The 21665-nt window shown below is 40.2% G+C and overlaps 1 protein-coding gene across 2 annotated transcripts in view; it reads left to right on the top strand.

The window, feature by feature from the left end:
* The window catches only part of MYO10 (myosin X), a 249818-nt gene that overhangs the window by 167162 nt on the left and 60991 nt on the right, over nt 1–21665 (top strand). For both annotated transcript variants that reach the window (XM_034761574.1, XM_034761575.1), the window contains exons 13-19: nt 178–278; nt 524–590; nt 2220–2312; nt 3198–3266; nt 3439–3521; nt 4850–4958; nt 9597–9677. In XM_034761574.1, coding sequence (XP_034617465.1) covers nt 178–278; nt 524–590; nt 2220–2312; nt 3198–3266; nt 3439–3521; nt 4850–4958; nt 9597–9677 — 603 coding nt within the window. The remainder of the gene's footprint in view (nt 1–177; nt 279–523; nt 591–2219; nt 2313–3197; nt 3267–3438; nt 3522–4849; nt 4959–9596; nt 9678–21665) is intronic.

Below are 21665 nucleotides of genomic sequence, written 5' to 3'. Positions count from 1 at the left end.
AAAAAAATTGCTGGGAATTGATTCTTTAATTTTTATGTATGCCATTGTTCCATAATTCCATTTAACTTCTCTAGAACTGGATTATCAAATGCTTTAGGACTTAAAACAAATCAGTTTATCATTTACAAAACAAATGGCGTTGGAAATTTTTACCTTTGAATGTCTGTGCTTTTTCAGGTTAATCGTTTTGAGCAGTTCAATATTAACTATGCAAATGAAAAGCTTCAGGAATATTTCAACAAGCACATTTTTTCCTTGGAGCAACTGGAATATAGCAGGTAAGAATTACAGTTGGAGTTTGAAAGGTGCCTAGGGGAGAGAAATAACCAAATCCTTGACATTCAATAAGATTTGGGTGCCTAACTCCCATAAGCACATTTTAAAAATCCTGGCCTATAGCTGCATATTATTATTATTATTTACATTGATTTTACCCTAACTTGCATGATAGGCATAGCAAACCGAGTCTCCTCCCAACACATTTGTAATTATGAATAAAATGTCCTCTCTTTTCTTACACTAGAGAAGGACTAGTTTGGAAAGATATTGACTGGACAGACAACGGAGAGTGCCTGGACCTTATTGAAAAGGTAATATGTTATTTGATATTGTGGTATGCTTGGACAAATTACTGTGTTCTCATCACTTGTGTGAGCAGGAATTTTAAAGCAGCATGTGGTCAAAAGGCAGCCTATCTTTTATTTGCTTAAATGTTGATCTTTTAATACAGTGGTTTTCAAACTTTAGTATATTGTGGATCACTTTCATAGGGTCAGTATACTTTCATGGACACATACCCTTCCCAATCCTGATTTCCTCACTTTGCCTATAATTTACAGAGCATGGTTGCATACAAGAATGTATTATGAGATCATTAAAGAGATAGCTTGGAGAGAGATTCACATTCGTGTGATGCTTTGGGACTTCAACCAAGATCAGGATTCGGTTGCACTAGGCACTGTAGAAATGTAGATAAAGAGAGAGTTCCTGCCTGAACTCTTTACAACCTAAATAGACAAGACATACAAATGGCTGGGGGGAAGAGATGAAACGTACAAGCAGAATGATCTATAGGATGGTTGACAAAGGTCAGGTTAGTTCCACAATTTTTAAATTGCTTTGTTGGGCGGGGTTTTGTTGGGATGGGGGTTATATATTCTATCTCTGCTCTTAAATTCCTTTTCCTGAATGTTAAACTTTGCATTTCAATGTATCTAGTCTTCTCTTATTGCCCATTTCTCCCCCCCCCACTGCCATAGTGTCTCCAGGTCGCTTTTGCAATTTATTTCTATCCTCCAGTGTTTTTATTAGTTGCCCCTCCCCAAGTTTTCTTCCATCCATAAAATTGATTATGGTTGAATGTACACCAAAGAAACACAAAACATGGAAAGTCATGAAACAGCTGCACAGAGTGTTGATATGTGTGAGTGCATGTGGTTTTCGTTGGGGTGGAGGAGAGGTGAAATCTATTTAAGTTCTCTCCTTGGAACCAGTAACACAGGAGTTCCTGTCTCTGTTCAACAACGACTCCGTTTGGGGCATAGGACAAGTTATTTAACCTCAGTGTCCCTTTCGGTAGAATCATAATATCTGCCTGCTTCCCAGGGCTGTTGTGAGAATTAATCAATACTGTAAAGCACTTATAAAAGATTAGATGTGGTGGTGGTTAGTAAAATTTGAATTTAGTTGGTTAAAAAATATTCTGGAAACTCTAAAAGAGATCTATATCGTTATGAAGTTATCAGTAACTGACTTGAAGAATGACACATGCTTCAACACTGTGACAGAAGCAGCTCTGTGGACCACTTGGAAGTGTTCCTCAAACCTCAGGTTGAGAGTACTTGGGCAAATAACCACATTGCAGTTTCTAGCTATTCAGAATATAGCTCGAGCTGGACTATTGACTCACCCAAAGCAAATTTTAAAGAAAAACAGGATAAATCCCCTTCATTTGAACAATGACTTTGGGCTAAAAAAGTGCTCACATTTTCAATAACTGCTTTTTCCTCCATTGTTTTGCTTTTACTTGCTTTATGTTCCCAGAGGAATCCTTTTTCTCTAACAGCGTTACAGTTTCCTATGAGAATTTTTAAATGATATATTGGTTTGCTTATGCCTCTCTTGACAGCATCTTCAAGATGATTTTCACTAGTGGAAAGATCAGTGTAAACACTCGATGGGCTAATTCATCTTCGTTCTCTTTATTTTTACTGATCTAGAAACTTGGCCTGCTAGCACTAATCAATGAAGAGAGTCATTTTCCTCAAGCGACTGACTGCACCTTGTTGGAGAAGTTACACTCCCAACACGCCGTATGTGATACTCCAATTTATTTAGTGTACCATTTGTAAGATCCTTTGTTTCTCCAGAGGTTTGTGATTCATATGCATGGATGCATAATCTTACAGTACATATTAGGCCCAATTCTATTCCCAGTGAAGTCAGTGGCCAAGTCATTTGCTTCAGAAGGAGCAGGAGGGAGCTTGTTATCTGAAAATACACAATGTGGATATAGATATTTCCATATGCATAGATAGGTATATGGAAAGGTAGTGAAATAGGCCAGATTCTAATCTCAGCTACACCAATGTAAATCCGGAGTAACTCTATTCACTTCTCGAGAGTTATTCCAGATTTACATTGATATAACAAACTGGAATTTGGCCTGATGTCCATATTCAGATGATCATTACCTTGATTGTACAAGAGTCCCTTTAATATAGAGACAAGGTGGGTGAGATAATATCTTTTATTGGACCTTCTGTTGGCGAGAGAGACAAGCTTTCGAGCTACACAGAGCTCCTCTTCAGGTCTTGGAAAGGTGTACCTACAACATCCCCTTTAATACAGTCATATTGCTGTTTTCACAATTATCTAACCTGACAACAGCCAGTTCAGGCAAGCCCTTCTTGTCCACTGTGTCTTGTCCACTTGTGATCACTTTGCCAGATGGCTTAGGGTTAGTCTAATGCCTTTTATTGTACTATAAATCTCCTGTTACTGTGTTTGAAGCAGCTCCAGACTAACAAATCCTATTACCAATATAGAAATGGTTGTTTGCTTTTGGAGCACTGATCTTTTAGGGTGTTCACTGGAAGACAGTGGTTTGGACAAATTCAGGTTGAAGACAACTTGGCCGTTTATCTAGATTCCAATTGTTTTCTCCACTAAAATGTTTTTATTCTTCCTTAAATTAGAACAATTCCTTTTATGTGAAACCAAGAGTAGCTGTTCACAACTTTGGAGTGAAACACTACGCTGGGGAGGTAATTTTCTTTTCTTCATTTGGTAAAATGCTTCCAAATAGTGTTTCAGAATCACAGCCATTCAAAAATTAACTGAAGCATTCTGTTCCCTCAGTGCACTTTATGGTACTGCCTTTGTGAGAGGTACTTAACGACTGCGCTTTTTATATGAGCCTGTTCTGCTTTTTACTAGGTCCAGTATGACGTCAGGGGAATCTTAGAGAAAAACAGAGATACTTTCAGAGATGATCTCCTAAACTTGTTACGTGAAAGCAGGTATGTTAGTGCATTTGCATCTTGGTATGATTCTGGGAGGTGCCACATGCTCGGATTTCAGTGGGAGTTGAGAGCAGTACCTGCAACGTAGGATTGGACCTTTACTGAGGAGAAGTGAGCAACAAACAAGTGGCTGAGGAGATTGGCAGTTCTCTTGTGTACAGTTCTAAATATAATACTACTTCTCTCTCACATTGGGCCAGATTCTGATACCCTCACCCAGGTGGCAGAGTACCTTATTCCTAGTGATTGCAGTGCGTCTGTTAGAGGAGTAAGGTACTACTCAGTGTGAGTAAATGTATTAGAATCTGGCCCATGATACTTCATATTTTCAAGGTGCTTTACCAAATGTATGTGTGATTTTTTTTTTTAAGTGCCTCTCATAAGGCGTGATTCTGCATTCCTTGCACTTCCCTGACCCTTACTTTACTTGGAGTTTGGGTGCACAAGGAATTGACAATCAGGCCTGTAAGCTCTCTGGGGCAGCGACCATCTTTTTGTTCATTGTACAGTGCCTAGCTCTGTGGGGTCCTGGTCCGTGATGAGGGCTCCTAGGAGCTACAGTAGCACAAATAATAATAACAGTAATGTAGTAAATGACTTATAGGGAGATTTTCAGGGATTTAAGTGCATACATCCTGTTGAAAGTCAGTGGGACTTGTGCTGCTCCTAAATCCCTTAGGTGTTTTTAAAAAATTTCCTTTTAATAAATCCCTAATTGTATGTACTGTTTTCATGTTATGCCTGAGGCCACATTTCTCTCAGTTGAAATATGCAGATAAATGCAATAGGGGAGTTAAAGCTATAGGGCCTGATTCTCTTCTCACTTACCCTCATATCAATCAGGAACAATTCCATTCAAGTCAGCGATTATGTTGCTGTCAAAGTGGTGTGAGGGGCCTCCTGTAGTCCTCTGTAATGTACATACAACACCCACAGCTAAGTGCTGAAGCTTAAGTTCCTACACACAGTTATTTGCACCCTTGTGAAAAGCAAACAGGAAATGTTATTTCTTGGTCTTCACTCCAGCATAGCATCCATTAAGGTCAATTGGTTGAGTAACAATCAAGTAAAAAGTGATCAAATCTGGCCATTCATTTCCAAGAGGAGGTGTTGAGAATGTAGTGTATGGCATTTAGACTATTTTTTCTTGGTCTCATTGCACAAATGATACATCTGAAAGGTCTGCGGTTAATTGTTGTTGAGGATAAGAGGAGAGTCAATAGGAGTTATTTTTTTTTAAGGAACAACGCTTGCTCTGGATTGTACAATGGTAAATTTTGTGGTGTCTTGGAATATTTTGTAAAGATTTTTCCTTCCTGTTTCAGACTTGATTTTATCTATGATCTGTTTGAACACGTTTCAAGTCGGAACAACCAAGACACACTTAAATGTGGAAGCAAACACCGGAAACCCACTGTCAGCTTACAGTTCAAGGTTGGTTAATATGTCCTCTCCTCTACTGTCAGCAACTGACAAATGATAATCAGTAGTCAACAAAGACTCAGAATGGCTGGGCTGGGGGTATATGTCCCCTGGAGATTTTAAAATGCTGAAAATCTTCAGTACCAAAATGTTGCTCCTCCCATATGAAACTTCAGTCACTAATCATGTAATCAGCAATGTTAGCCTCAGGAAGAAGCTGACCTGCACAGCACCTCCATCTTCAAAGAACTGTTGCTTCTCAATCATTGTTGTCCTTGTTTTAACCACATTGGCCTCTCCATGGGCTAGACCCGGCATACTTCATAGGTTTTTGTCTTGCTCTTACTCCCCATCTTGCTCAGTTTCGACTTCTATCATTGGTTCCTTCAAAGTGTCACTACTCTTAGGCCTGGTCTACACTAGGAAATTAGGTTGGTATAATTACATTGCTCAGGGATATGAAAAATCCACCACCCTGAGCGACGCAGTTAGTCTGATGTAACCCCCAGTGTAGACGGTGCTAGGTCAGCAGGATAATTCTCCCATCAACCTAACTGCCACCTCTTAGGGAGGTGGGTTGCCTGTGGTGATAGGAGAACCCTCCCTTCAATGTAAGTAGTGTCTTCGCTGAAGTGCTGTAGCATTTTAAGTGTAGACAGGCCCTAAGTGCCTCTCCGTCTGTCACTTTTATTTTAAATTGGCTGTGCTAATGTATAATCCTGTAAAACCGGGGGAGTCTGTGCCTGAACAGAGTGGGTGCAAAAGGCTTCCAGTACGAATGGATAGCATTTTTCACAGGTGTAAAGGACTAGCAAAGGGCTAAGGCAGTGGAGACTCAGACTATGTCTACATTATGCACCTTACAGTGACACAGCTGTACTGCTATAGCTGTGCTGCTGTAAGGTCTCCTGTGTAGCCACACCCCTGACGGCATAACTAAACCACCCCAACGAGTGGCGTTAGCTGTGTCGGCAGGAGAGCCTCTCCTCCTGACACAGTGCTGTCCACACCCGCTCTTTTGTTGGTGAAACTTATGTTGGTCAGACGGGTGGTTTTTTCCACACCCCTGACTGACAAAAGTGCTAGTGCAGACAAAGCCTAAGGCTCCCTGTGATTGCTTCTGTCCTCTGCGGACTTAGCAGCAGGCCTTCAGTGGGCGTAAATCACCATAGCTCCATTGAAATCAGTGGAGCTGTTTTGACTTAAACCAACCAGAGATCTGGTCCATAGTGGCTCCAGCATTGTGACTTAGGAGGTGCTTACAGCCGTACATATGAAATGATCCCTAAATCAGCTGTGAAATTGGCCTGAGACACTGAAACGAGGTCTGCACACTAGGAAAAATAAGCACCAAATACCTAATAAAAATGCTTTCAATCCGTGTGTTGAATAGGGATGCAGGGCAACATTTTAATTATCTGCCTTCTTGGACAAGGAGAAGCAGGTGAATGATTGTCAGACACATGGGATGGGTTTAAATGGCAGGCTGTAACATTATTAATTATATCTTGGGGAGGGGCACAACATTACCAGCCCCCAGCTGTCATGTACCAGCCATTTAATTGGTTCTGCAGTGCACGTTACAGGGCTCCCAGGTCTCAATTCAGTTGCGAAACCTCTCCTCCCTTCCTCCCCTTAAGGGGATGGAGTGACAGAAGCCACAATGCTGTGTGGGGAAAAACTCAGTCCACAAAAACTTCAAGCTCCTTCCCCCTTATAAGCACACAGACCACTTGCACAATCCTGGCTCTCATTTACCTCTGGGAGCTGGCAGTTTAGTCTTTACTTGCACTGGACATCAGCTGCCAGTTGTGAAGAGTCGGTAGTTTAACAGCAATATAGGAACCTCCAATCCTTGTTTCTAATCCAACTGTGCCTCCAGAAGGCTACAAGGAAGGTGAAAAAACTCACAGGACTACTTGCCAATATGGTGGTTTGGGACAAAATTCCTCCCTGGCCTCTTAAAGCAGACCATGGGTAAGATCCACAGCATCATTAGTGGCAAAGCTGCTAATCTTCCATGGGACAGCTAACCGGAGGTAAACCCTGGCTTAATTTACGTAGGCAAGGACCCGAAGGAGGGTGCACAGCAGCCAAACAGGTGGTCCCATTTCCCTTTGCCCAACCAATGGCCAAGCAGAGAACTGAAGGGGAGGGTTGGGGGAGTGGAGGGGACAGCCCCCCACCTTCCCCTCTCTGCCATACATGTGTTTTGGATTCTCTCATTTGCTGCTGTCCAGTCAAAGTACCTCTCCTGCTATTCAGGGTTTATAACTCAGCCATTAAAAATTCCCTTGGGCTGAAACTCAGCATAAAAATTTTCATCTGAAAGTGATTATTTTAAAGAAAGATGGGTCCAAATTCTGCTCTGAGTTACATTAGTATAAATTCAGACTATCTCCTTTGCATTGGAGTAATTCCACCTTTATACTAGTACAAACGAGAGCAGAATCCAGCCCATTGCTAGTGGAATTGTTAAGAAGAAAATCTTGCTCTGATGCCTTTTTGCTGTGTTGGACGGAACAGCCTAGGGAACATGTGGTGAGATGCACACTGCTATTCCTTTGAAAAGGAGCATTGCATCTTCTTGGTTGGTGCATGCTGCATACACAAGTGAGGCTGGAGAAATGGCTCTGACCCTTGAGTAGCACACAGCACCCCCTTGTGGTTGTGGTGCACCATTGGCTGTAGAAGCTCATTCTCCTCACCCTCCTTGGTAGCTCTCCAGATCACCGAGGGCTTGATTCACTGCTGCCTTTGCAGTCATTTGCACCTGGGCAAAGCAAGCGTGAGATGTTACTGCATAGGAGTAGCAGTGTTTTGCACTCACTTTGCCTGGGGTAAATGACTACAGAAGGTGTAAGGCAAGGGAAAAACAGGCCCCTTCTTTCTCTTTGTCTCCTCTCCCCCAAGGGTCCTGAACAACACACAATTTGTTCAAAAGTTTAAAATGTAAAGGAATAAAACTGGTGACGATTCATTATGACAACTTGGTTATTGATTTGTAATGACCCTGATTCAGAGTAGTCTCTAGATCTGATCTCATGAGGTGTGGTGAGCATCCTCCTATCCCACTGACTTGGGTGGCAGTGGGAGTCCAGGATGTTAGCAGCTCATGAAATCAGTCCAGAGCTGCGTATGAAAATGGAATATATCATCATCCTACCTTTGTTCAGGCTCACTTGCCTTCCCTGTTACATTTACAAAGTGATTACCATGAGTACTGTCCTCTAGTGTCAGAGATCACCAGGGTTAGCCAAGTTGTCCTGAAATATAGTGTTCACACAGGTTAAACATGGATAAAGCTTACATTTTTTTCAAGAGGTAAATATTTATTTTACTGCTAGAAGCTGGAGCCTTTTCTATGTAATATTTGCTGCTTGGTTCTTTTGCCCTCTTTGTTCTGCACCAAACAATGGTTAACCAGACACACTGGAAATAATGGTCAAGTTTCAAATCACTTCAGCATTTGCTTTCTTTGCCCCCACTGTAATAGATTTACAAAAACATCTCAGTATTGCCTCGAATAGAATGGGGGAACATTAAATTGAAAGTTCAGTGAAGGGGGGAATTTTTCATGTAAATAATACATGTCAGAAGAGGGATGATGACTTCATTGGCGACCTTTATTTCCAGTTAGATGAGGTAATAATACATTAGATAATCTATGTTATATTGTGTATTTTATAATTCAGAATTCTGTTAGCGCTGAGGAGAAAATAGTGTGTGTGTATAATTACACAATATATATGTAATCTGTTTTTTTTTTTAAGTGAGTATTGTAAACTTGATGTTTTCTTGCTAAGGATATTATAGGAATTTTATTTAATGGAGAAATGTGCCTCTGATGCACTGTATGTTAAGTAAAATACATATGAATGTCTTTGTTACAGATATACTCTTAACGTGAATTTTGTTCATTGATTTTTTTTTTTTTAAAAAATCTAGTTTCTGAAAGAGTGTTTTTTAAACACAATTTTAATGTTACTTTTTAAAGAACTTTTGAAATACTAGAGCTAGGTTTTTCTGTGCCCTTGTTGATTTAGTATCTTTCTTATAAGTGTCTTCTCATCAAGAGAGAAACTGATTGCCATATAGGAGAAAGAGTGAAACCGACTATACACAAAATGCTGTCAAATGCACAGAATAGAAAAAATGGGGGAAAATGGGAGGAGGGGAGATTATTTTTGCTAACTTCTTTCAGTAACAATGTTATCTTATGTCTGGATCGTGCATTGTGATTTGCATGGGCACAGCAATGCATACATGTAGATCACAATGCAGGACAGAATTCTTAAGTGTTACTTGTAACTACAACAGGTTCAGCATTTTGAGACAGAAATGAGATTTTCAAATTGATGGTGTATCTTTATAAAAAGAGCTTTCTTCTTGCTGATTAGTAACTCTTGTCAGTACTTTTAATCAAAAGGGAAAACAATAGAGCAGTGTGTCACCTCACATGTGACCTGTATCCCCATTAGCATGACTGACTCTATCATGGAAAAGCTTGTACTATTGTAATTTCTAGTCTACATCACTAGGTGTTGCTATAGGGACTGCCTGCAATGCTTAGTTTTGAGAGAGCTAAACTGTAGGACTTAAGAAAAAGCCATTTATAAAGTACTGTCTTCTTTTCTACCTTTGTTTTAGGACTCACTGCATTCCTTAATGGCAACATTAAGTTCCTCTAATCCTTTCTTCGTTCGATGTATCAAGCCAAATACGCAGAAGGTAAGATTTAAAACTCTATTTGTCTGAGTTGCTTTTCCAAGTACGTAGGGCCCAATGCTCCGTATCGTGTATGGTCATTTTCACCTATGCAAATCAGAATAGTAGCATTTTGGACTCACTTTCACAGGTACAATTGACTCCAAAAAAAGGTGGTAGGTTCTGGAGAAGTCTCCAGACTTCTGCAGCTCTTGTGTCTGGGTTTTTTCGTAGCTATTTCACATGCACTGACCGCAACTAGAATAATCATTACCACAGTGAAATCTGTTTTAAGTGACTACCCAAAGATCTGACAAAAATCACTTACCTCACCGTGTTGGTCTTCTAATAAAGGTGGAGCAGAATTGTACTTAATACATTTGGGGATTTTATAATAACAGTCTCTTATAGCAGGAAATTGCCAAATAAAGATGGTCACTTGTACAGGTTTCACTGTGCTATTGCTTTTCTGCTTACTACAATTTAATTTTTAAAAATACTGTTTATTTCCTTTAATGACTTGCAATCCAGTAATTTGGGGGTTTGCTTTACTGTATTTTCTTTATCATCTGCCACTTAACCTTTCAGTTTCTGTAAAATACCAGGTGAAGTCATGTTTGTTCTTATGTTGTAGTTCTGAGACACTTGAGTACTTAAAACGGAAAAAAAATGTTGCGAAGAGATTAATATTCACTATACCAAGTTGCCAGGCAAGCATGGGAATGTGGGACCCTCTAGCAAATCAAAAAGTTTGAGATCTAGGAGTCATTTAGTCTAATGATGGTACCCTGATCCTAAAATGTCAAAGTAGTCCTTTTTATTTGCCTATCATGGTGTGATGTCTAATGTTGAAATTGCACCAAGCAAAGACATTAACAAATGTTAAGCTTTCGCAGTATAGTCTGCAAACAGTAGCTAGAAATACACTATTTTGTGACACAAGCCCGGTGTCTGATTTATCAGGACCGTAAAACGTCAAGGAAGTTGGCTAGATTCCACTAAAGATTTTATGGCTGTCTATCCCCAGAGCATTAAAATGTGTTAGCTGCTAGCTGTTCTTCAAGTTTTATTTATAAGGGGAAAACTTTAACCTAGGCTGTGGGGTTTCAAATGATGTGTCTGTGATGCCACCCTTGCAATATCTGGGCATTGTGAGGAAATGGCCTGATGCTGGCTTTGAGTGCATCTCGAAACCAATTGTTCTCAGCCTTGGGGCTTCTAGGGTGCTAAGGCCAAAATCTGCTCATAAAAATCCCTCAGCTTGGTACGTAACCAGTGGCTAGGACCAGTGATGGCCTACTTAGTCAAGTCACAGCACTGCTCAGGGAGAGATTCATGCACCTGAGAAGACTATTCTCCCTCTTGCTGCAAGGACCCACAGAGCCCTGATCAAGCCCCCCTTCTTCTGCCATTTGGGAATAATAGGGGCCCTTTTGTATCTTCTTGCAACCAGGAGCCCTGAGCAAGCCCCGCCCAACAGCAGCAAAAGTGCAAGTACCACAGATGGATGATGCAAGGATCAGTCTCATTGCATTATGTTGCTTGCATCACTTGTGCATGATCCTTGCATTTTGCCAGCATGGCTTTTTCAACTCTTAATGCTGTTGCCACCAGGGAAGAGAGCACAAACACTCTTGCCTCCAGCTCCCGTTGGGGAGCCAGAGAGTTCTCAGCAGCCTCCTTTCTTGCCTCTTGCTACCACTGTCTGGGAACAACAGGGCCCTGTGTAGCCTTCCCTCCTCAGAAGGTAAGAGGGGAAGAGAGTGGGAATAAGGAGAGTAGGAGCTCACTGAGTACCACCTCCAAGTCATTAGTTTTTCCTCCCATCCTGAATCTTCTTAAAGGCCCCACCCACTACTCTGAACCCCCCAGTACCTCCCATCCAGCACCCCATTACTTCCCACCCGGTCCTCTCCACCCAGCATTCTTACCCTAGCCTGCCCAAGTTTAGTAAAATATGCTGCCATCCTAATCTTTGCATACATTTAATTAAAAATCCTCTCAAAATTAGCAGCTGCGAAGGAGACTGGGCCACGGCTATAAAGAATCCTGGAACCGAGGCTGCAGCAAGAGTCCATGGCTAGTTGTGGGATAACGTGTGGGAACAGATTGGGAACTCCTTTCCTAGATAGTCCCTTTCAGTGTGTTAATAAACTGTCAGCAAAATCTTGTTCACAAAGAGTTTATTCCCTAGTTTTCTTCTTGCCTTGCTGTGACTGTAAATTTAAGTTAAATAAATGTCAGATGACTTTGCCAAACAATAAGCCCTATTTGAAGAACTAGATTGATGGCTTAATTACTAAGAAAGGAGTCAAAAATGTTCTAACCAGCAGCGCCAATTCATACAAGATTTCATGGAAAAGAGGAGGGGCAGGCAAGCAAAAATTTCTGACAGTGGCAATTTCCATTCAGTTTAAGGTTCAAAAATCAATGTCGGAAAATTTCTGTTTTTAAATTTAACCCATTGTGCACTGGCTTTTCCTCCTGCGTCTCAATAAAACCACTTCTATTTATTCATCTTTTTATTTCTGTACTATTATTTTTGTGAATGAGAGTAAAATTGTATAGGTTGAATTTAAGGTACTTTTTTTAGAAAAGGAAGGTGATTAATGTGTCACTAGAAAGCAGAGCTTTTATTATTTGTAGTTCCTGAGATTGCAAACCTCAAAATGATATGAGGAGTTGTTCTGGTCTTATTTTCCCTCAGACCTACTTTGGATTTAGTGGGGCAAACATCAATGGAGTTTAGCAACATTGGGCCTGTGACTTTTATTGGTTGCACATCAGTGTAACTGCAGTGAAGTCACTGGAGTTGGTCCTATTTAAACTGTTGTAAGATCAGTGTCAGGCCCACTTAACCAGATTTAACCCTGGTGTAACTCAGTTGAATTTTTTTTTAAATAGGAACTTTCCAAAGACAACCACTCCCTGAACACTGCTTGTAACCTATTGTTTGACTTCTTCAGGTTCGGGTCTTTTGTAATTGGTACTGTCAGGTGATTTTCCTTTGCCAAAAAAAAAAAAAAAAAAAAGTATTGCAAGATTTATATTGGCTGAGAAAGGTGTGTCAGTTTGTGTAACTCCAAGACAGCTTGGCTAAAAGAAAGTTTAGCCTTGTGCTTGCATTACTAGGGAATTGATGACATGTATGTGAGTCAGACTGCAGGCTCTGATAAGTAGACTTGACTGCATGAGCTATTTAGATTAGCTGCTAACACAGAGAAACAAGGGTTGGAAGAACAAGAACTTAGTGACTGTCCAAGTCCTTGTCGTGTATTGTTTCTGCTCCTACTTTTTACTTTACTTTTAAGCAAATAAAGAAGTAACAGGGATCTGGAATGCTAGAATTTCACCCTTTAAATGATGGCACTTAGCATATGTGGCATTTGTAAAGTAATGAATGATATAAAAGGAGACATAGCTACTTTTGCTGCCTTTTGAAACAATACTGCATTATGGAAAGAGGCACAGGAGAGAATCAGAGAGGCGATGATAAAAAAAGGAAAGAAACCTTCCTAAACCACTTGTTGCCCTTTTAATATAGTACACACAAGTTGCATCCACTAGTAAGAAAGTCTGTAATATTTCCAGAGGGCAATAGATATAGGAGCTTCAGTATAGGAAACACATATTTGGACTCCTTAGTAAAGGAGATAAGACAGATGGAAGATAAAAATTCAAAATCTGAAAAGCAGAAAATTACAATGGCAATACTCCACATTCTGTGCTATACATCAAAGGTTGTTAATAGTGGACAAGAGATTTGATAATCTGTAACAATTACTGAAGTTGTAATTGATTAAGAAGTTGATTTTTATCAAATGTTACAGAAGCAGGCAAGAACAATCCACCAAATGCAGCAAACCACTCATCATTTACGTAGCAGAGCAGAATCTGCCCTCATTAGAGCTACTCCCTAAAGGGAGCACACAGAGTGCATAACCTTTTGTCCTAAGGCATTTCAGCAAACAAGCCATAGATGGAAGAATAAGAGTCCTGTTCATCTTTCTTGGGAGACCCCTAAACAATCAGTGCATCTGTTTTCACATTTTTCAGTCTGAGTTCTGCTCTAGGCAGAGCATGGAAACTGCTCTATGCTGTGTGATTAAGTAATACTTTCTGCTAATGAAGGGTCCTTCTCCCTCATTCTTGACCTCAATGCAACTTTGAGCACTGTGCATCCTTCCATCCTGCTGAACTTTATCCATGATGACTCAGGTGTCTCTCAGTTCCTCCTCTCATAATTCCACTTCTAACTTATCAAACTGCTCATGCAGTGTATCTGATGGTGATTTCTCCTCTGTACCAAGACCCTTGCTCTAAAGAGTCCCAAAGTTTCATTCTTCCTCTCTTTTCCATGTTGCTCTCTTTCATCTTTGTACCTTGAAGCTCATCAACCACCATCTCAATTGATAATGTTCACAGTTGTACATATTTTCCAATGCGATGCCATTAGCATGACTCCTTCCTGTTAACTCTCTCTGTCTGTCTTCAGACTGATCCATGGAAATTTAGGTTATTGACTTTCTGTGCTGAATGTCTCAAAGACTGAAGTTTGTCTCCTGGGCAGGAGGAGCACCCTCAAACTCAGGTCCATCTTCTCAGTGTCCTTTCCTAATTCAGACTTTCTACTTGTCTTTACTGTTTGTAACACTGGCATAATTCTTAACCCAAAGCTTTCCTGCTCCTTCCCAGTCCCCTATGTCTGCAAATCTGTCTCGCCTGACCTCTGAAACATTGCCCACATATGTCATTGTCTCAGCTTCCCCTCTGCTGGAATCCTCATCCACTCCTTCATCTCTTCTTACCTTGACTATTGTAACTGTCTTCTCTATGGCTTCACCAAGTCACAGCTCTTCAGACTGCTGCATGTGCAGAATTGTGCTGCCTGTCTTCTCACATGTAGAAAGAAGCATGGTCACATCACCTTCATCCTCAAAAAAACCCATTAGTTACCTCAGGATCTTGTTCTAAATCACCCAGCTTGGGTGAAATCCCCATGGGCACAATGAACTAGATTACAAGCTGTGGCATATTAATTTTTAAACTGGGTTTCAAACTGACCTCTAATACTGCACCCTAATTACCTGTTTGCTTTAGTAGCCAGGTTTGATTAGGCTTCTGAACAGCTACAACTGCTGCCACAAATAATTGGGCCTACTACTGTGTGCATTTATTTGGGTGCAATATTGCACCTGCAGTACCTGAGGATGTTTGGGAAAATGCAGATTTAAATGTCCAAATAGAAGTGCAGCTCAAAAATCCAGTCCCTATGGGCAACAAAAGAAGATTTATCTGTCTGTGTGAATCTAAAGGAATAGGGTTCTGTGGCAGAGTTGGAGCAGCCATGTAATAAACTAAGAATACTGATATGTAATAATTCTGTGACTACAGTATGTGACCTAGTCAGTGAAGAGAGGTTACTGTATAGTTATATTGCATTATTAGACTACCCTGAGTGAATTTATTGATCTAGCTTAATAGGGGAACTGTTGGAGAAACAAGCAGGAAGGCAACAACACAATGACTCCCAGATTAAAAAAAAAAACCTCCAACATGCACTTGAAAGTCAGTGGGGAAAACTATTAGCTTCGAAGATTCTACATCCTGTGTCCAGCAAAGTTGCAAACCTTGGTTTGTCAGTACTGGGAGTTAACAGATCAGAGACTATAAACAGTTAAAAAGTGATGGGTTCTCAGAGCAGGGGGATGATTCAAAAGACTGAGCATCTTTTAAAGACACTCTCCCTAAAGGACACAGGAGTGAACTGGTTTGTGAATTAAAGGGGATAGATTATGCCACCCATTGCTTTAAAAGGTCTCAGGATGGAGGTGTTATAGGAAGCTTAAGCCTACCAGGATCCCCATGTAGAAGATGGACAGACACCTGGTAAGCTAGTCATGTGTATAGTCCATTTTAATGTTTTAAAATCTTTTTCCCTCTGGTGCATTTGTTCTCAATAAATAATAATGTGCTTTAACAATGCTGTTTGGTTACTGTTTGGTCACTCCTCCTGGAGGAACGTAACACAGCACTGAATATGTTAGGCATGCTGAGGTAATCACAATTAATACCAGGGGACTACAGGCCAAGGCCATGTCTGAGAGTGGGAGAACTGTGTGATTCCACCCTGAGAGAGGTGACAGCCTAAGACCTGAGACGGGGGGCACTTGAAGAAGACCAGGAGGGGTCAGAGCCGCAGTTTGGCTGGGAACTGTGACAGGCTCATTATTCATCCTGTTGTTCTCCTTCCTGTTTAAATTAAACCAAGAATATCATGAGGATAGGAAAACAAAACCAGTTTGGCCACTGAATGGACTTATGTTCTGGTAAGGGGAACCAAACCTGAATGTAGCCTCATGGCCCACATATGTTGTAAAGCTGCTCCAAAACATACTCATCTCTTCATGAGAGTGTGTTATCTGGATGGATCTTCATTTCACCCTATAGACCTCTGAAGGCCTCCAAGAGACCCAGATGTTGTGATGATATTGTTGCTCATAACAGATACCGAACACCTGGACAGCTCTGTCCTTACGCTAGAAGAACCGCAGTAAGTGCTGGTCTGGGTAAAATGTCACAATAGCTGGGTAAGCTCACTTCCTTGAAGGATAAGTCAACAGTTTCCTTAAAAATACAGCCTTTGCACCCAGCCGTATATCCTTTGGCACAAACACATCAGCCACTTATTGAGCTATTTATTCTTTCTAAATCACCCACTTATTCATAAGGCTTTATTGTTCTTAGGAAAGCCACCATTAGGCGTGGCATCCTGTCCAACTGATATGCTGCTGAATTCAGCTACCTTCATTTTCAGACCTTGAATTTTGCAGAATTTTATTGTTTCAAAATCAATTCCCATGAAGTGTGTCCAGCTGTACCTTCTCCTGACACACTGCTCGAGTAACGGGGCTGGGCACTGAAGAACTCCTTTGGGGAGAGGAGGCAAGGGACCCTTCTTAGTTGTGGAGCAGCAACAGTGCAGTTCTGAAGCTACTGTTGCAGTCCATATTGTATAGGACCAGATGATGTATCCAGTGGCATGTGTGCTGCACAGGTGGTGCCCATCCCCTGCATAGTCTCCCAACAAGCTTGCTCCCTCCTTGTGCAGCCACAATAGTTCTGCTGCCAAGGGTTTGTCCTTCAGTCCATACCTCTGAATATAGCTGCCTTGAGATGTTGAAGTAATTCAGCCTTCTCTCCAGAACGTGCCAGAAGTCAGTCTCCCAGACAAACGTGCTCCATCCTTGCAATTGTTAAGGTTTTATTGATTTTTGTAGAGGACTGGTCGGGGTTTATTTTAGCTCGTTGTTGAGGAGTGCAAGGGTTCATTTTGGGCATATCATTTGAAGCAACTCTAATCCAAAGAGTTCAGCAGAAATTAAGTATTAAATCTAAGGGCACAAAAAAAATAGTAGTACTGTAAATTTAAACCAAGTTCCAGTCATTTCAGGCACTAAATCTTGTCTGTTTTACAGCGTATACATGCACAACCTGCCAAGTCACCAAATTACCTTGCATAGCGAAAGTCAGTCCAAAATTGGAATCATTTTCAAATACCAAAATCTGTTCTGGAATTACCATAGGGAAAAAATATATTTCAAGTGGGGCATGGAAGGAGGGACCTCATACAGCACAATATCCAGATTATACAACCACATACAAGAGCTTTGTGGGATGATAAACCGCATAACATGTGGTTTATCAATGGCAGTTTATTGTGTGGATAATTCATCTTTCTTGAACCAATGTTCATTAAGATGGGTTGCCTTATTAGTAGCAGAGAGCTTTATTGTTGTGTACTATTTGAAAATGCCCTGTAGCCATTGGAATATATTTTGATATTTGGTTATTACATCTTCTGATAATTTTATCACTGTCCTTTGTGTGTGAAATGCACTTGGGCAATCACACATGCAGATCATGTGTGTGGAATGTTTGCCTTTATAAACATCAAGCCATGTTTTTTTTTTTCCTTCTTCTTTTTTTCTTTGTGTGCTATATCAGTTATGTATGCATTTTCTTGCAGGTGTATGGATCAAAAAATTGTACTTTTGAAAAGCTATTCTCCAACCTATTCCTCCCGCCCCCAACGTAGATCTCTAGATAGAAATTCAAATCCTGTTTACCATGTCGTCATGGTAACGGCACCAAGAAGATATGCATGGCCCATGATAAATAGCTATAGTTAATGCTCCAGAAGCACAACGGGAGAGCAGAATATGTATTCTAGCAAAAACTTTTAAAGTTTCTAAGTCCCTGGCTATACTATGTCCCTGTTGCATTTTACAGTTTTTCTCTAAAGGTCTAGGAATGCATTGGCTTTGAAACATATTTACATTCTTGATATTCATAAGGTGAGATTAGCCCTCATATACTGTTGGTCAGGGAGTATCTGCAGTGATTACTGTTGAGCCAACCCTTGCTAGGCGTGACTTCCTGTTGAGTAGCAGCAGGAATGAATTAAACAAGCTCAGCCAAAGATATCACATGAATGACTTGAAATACCAGCGAGCTGAAGAAAGCCCTGTTTTGTGTGTGTCAGTGGTCAGTGTGTGCGTGCGTAGCTGCAACAACTAAAGATGCAGCCTTTCACAATGGACAAAAACTGAAGGGGGGGAAAAGCCTCAAAGGTAGGGGGGTTTGTTTCAGCTGAGGTTTTAAAAAGTTTTCATTTTGTGTGCTGGAGCCTTAGTGGACTTGTAGAGGGAGAACACGTAGGTGACTGGAGTTTGCTGTTGCAGACTATATTGGAAATGTTTCTAGCCTTGCCATTTCTTTTAAAGAGGGTAAGTGCTGACTCAGCTTATAAATAACTAATCTAATCATTTGTTAATGCCAAGGAAGCCGTATATCCACACAGACTACTTTGGCAAGGGTGTTCCCTTTATAACTGAAAGGGCTAATTGGTAAAATCAGAAAAAGAAGCAGAAAATAAATGAGCACATCATTTTAAATTGAGCTGTGTATGTGTAAAAGGGTAAAGTGGGTGGTGCTGCATTGATGCTTTGTGTTTTGTACAGAAATATCCTTTCTCTTATCAAGCCAGTTCATTAAATAGTTATAGCTAAAAGCAGATATGCACCTCATTAAGCGTCAGCAGTTTTGGAACAAATTGTTCTGGTTGTACATTAGAATATAAAGCACATCTGTATTTTTGCTTTGATTGCATTATGGCCCACAAGAAAGCCAGAGGGTGAAATGGAAAGTATGAAAGTAGAATGAGTTGTCTGCTGCATGAGTCTGTTTTATACAAGCACCCACAAGTCTAAATGAATTTTGCAGTTTTACTGGAGAAACCCGATGGGGCACGTTTGTTGAAATGATGATTCTTTCTTCACTGGAGCAGAGGCAAAGTAATTTGCATGAAAGAGAATGTGGAGTAGTAACAAAGAGGTGATATTCTAACGCCTCTACATTTGACCCTGCCTTTTTAGTGGAGTTTATTTTTAACTTTTAACAGGTGTAAAAGTGGTGCTACTTTGTGGGCCAGATTCTACTGAGTGCTGAGCGCCCTCACTCTGGCTACAGAAGGAGATGAGGGAGCTCAGCATCTGGCAGGATCAGGCCCTTTAGATAGGAAAGCAAGAAGTAATTTCATTCAGCCTGAAGAAAAAGGAGAAAACGATAATAGATTTTTCTAAACTGATTTTAAAGTATATGGGCTTGATCTTGCACCATTGAACTCAGTAGGAGTTTTACCGTGGTCTTCAAATTCCCATTACAAATCTGGTGTGATGAACTGCCTATGAAGCTGGGAAGCGGGAGACATCTAACTTGTAATCCTTGTTCTACCACTGACATTCCATATGGTCTGGGCAAGGAGCTGCGCCTGTTTTCCCCCATCTGTAAACAGTGATAGTTGTACTTGCTTATCTGCCTCACTGAGGTGTCATGAAAATTTGTCAATGCTTGAACAGTGTTTTGATAATATAAAATGCTAAGTGGTGTATTGTTAGGTAGAGCATCATATATGTTTAGAACATTTCTTTTGCTAGAAATGGTTAGTAACATATGACTAGATATTTTGGGGTTTTATATAGTTTTTCATTTTGCATTTGCTTTGTCATAAATTTATAGTTAAGAGCCTTGCACCTGGCCACCTTGCAACAAGTAAAGCAAAATAAATAATTATAACAATGGTAATTTAGATTTTTTTTTTCCTGTACAGCTAGGTCACACAGCATTTATCTAATAATTACAATATTGCCAAGCCTAAGTGCTTAAAAATCATGAGTCAGGCCCCCAACAACATGTGTTTGGTGTAAAAATCAGGAGGATTTTTTTTTTCAAGCAAAAAAATCTATTTTGGTTTCTGTCTGTATCTGTCTTTTCATTTTTGAGACTTTATGGAGCACTTCGGTCACATTTTAAAGTTTTTTCTCCTTAACCACGAGGCTAGAAACTAACATTTCCTTCTCCTTTTCATACTGGAAGCCGAGTTTCTCTCATAATCACAGGATTCCATAAGCAAGCTAGGACCTTAAGAAGCACACCAATTACTGTAATAAAATCACAAGGGTTGGCAACACTTCAGTTATTTTACATTCACCTAATAATGTAGTCTAACTCAAGAATATCTTTGGGAATACTACTTGGTATCTCTGGGAGTGTCTTAAAGCATGTTTTTGTTACTTTTATACTGTCTGTTTCCATTTCTCTAAAATTTCTGCAGAGTGATTTACAAGCCTAAAAAGCATGAAAATTTCCTCCAACACTATGCTACTTTAAAGATTGAATATTTGAGATACAATGGGCCAGATTATATCAAACAGAATTTACTAGGTGTAAATCTCCAGTTTTTCTCTTGAAGTCAGTAGAGTTGTACCTATGTGACTGATCAGAATCTGACAGAATACTTTTTGCCCAAAATATGTTTGAGTTCATCTATGCTAAGGTATCTCTTCCAGCTTTATATATCAGTTCAGCAGATTTTGGAAGTACTGACTGGATAAGGAAGTAATAATGCAGAACTCTTTAGGGTCACATGGCTATGTCAGCCACCTGAATTTTGTTATCCAGTCCAATGTGTAATAAATGTTTTATTCTTGTCTTTGGTGCTGTGAAGTTACTTGTTGCATGCAAGCCAAGAGAAACTTCTCCCTATGGGAATGACTCAGGGCACCAAGAAATTCCTATATTAGTTTATTATACCCATGGATTGTCAAATACACCTTTGCGTATTATATCCCATTGTGGTTCACTTGGTTAGCCCATAGGGCAAGTTTACCCTAAATTATACCCAGCATCATGTTATCTATTCCTCATTTCTATGTACTATTATCAGTGATCTCTCAGATAACACCCACAAAAACTATATATTTGTAGTGTAATCATGTGAATAAACAATGGATTGCTAATGGCATTTTTGAGAGTGCACTCTGGAGAGCAAACTATTTTACATGTAAGAAGCAAGGAGCAAATAATCACTTTTTAATACATTTGACTGTCATTTGGAAATCTCAGTGCCTACAACTTTCTGTAGTAAAATAGAGAAATAATGTACAGATTGAAAGAACTCCTTTGCTTTCAGAGAGCCACTGATAATTGCCAAATCCTGTGTGGTATCAGCTTTCTCAGATGAATGGCTGCCCCAGATTCAGTTTGAAAGGATAGAATACCAATGCAAAATGTGCCGGCCACATTATTTGTGATTATTTCAGCTAAAAGAAATACTGCCCAGGCTCAAAACTACAGTATCATAAATTTTAAGCAGTCTTTCAAAGGAAGAAACAGTGGCTTTGTTAAAAGTGCTAAAGTAGATATGTCAAAAACTCTACATAGCTAATTCCAGACCATAATTCCCGTTAGCAAACAGAAATATGCTCTTGTAGAAAGCAGAATTTGCTTGAAACTTCTAATTCTGATTCAACTAAGGGCTAAATTTTATCACAGGGAAACCTATTAAGGGGGGTGGCACATACTTGCACCACCCAAGGAATTTCCCCCGGGAAAGAATCGTAATTCAGGAAGTGAAAATTACCTCCTTTCTTCTAGTAGGTAGTAATTTTC

Source organism: Trachemys scripta, chromosome 2 (assembly GCF_013100865.1).
Source record: "Trachemys scripta elegans isolate TJP31775 chromosome 2, CAS_Tse_1.0, whole genome shotgun sequence".
NCBI lineage: Eukaryota > Metazoa > Chordata > Testudines > Emydidae > Trachemys > Trachemys scripta.
The sequence above is the reverse complement of the archived record's forward strand: the minus strand, read 5'-3'. Positions and strand labels throughout refer to the sequence as shown.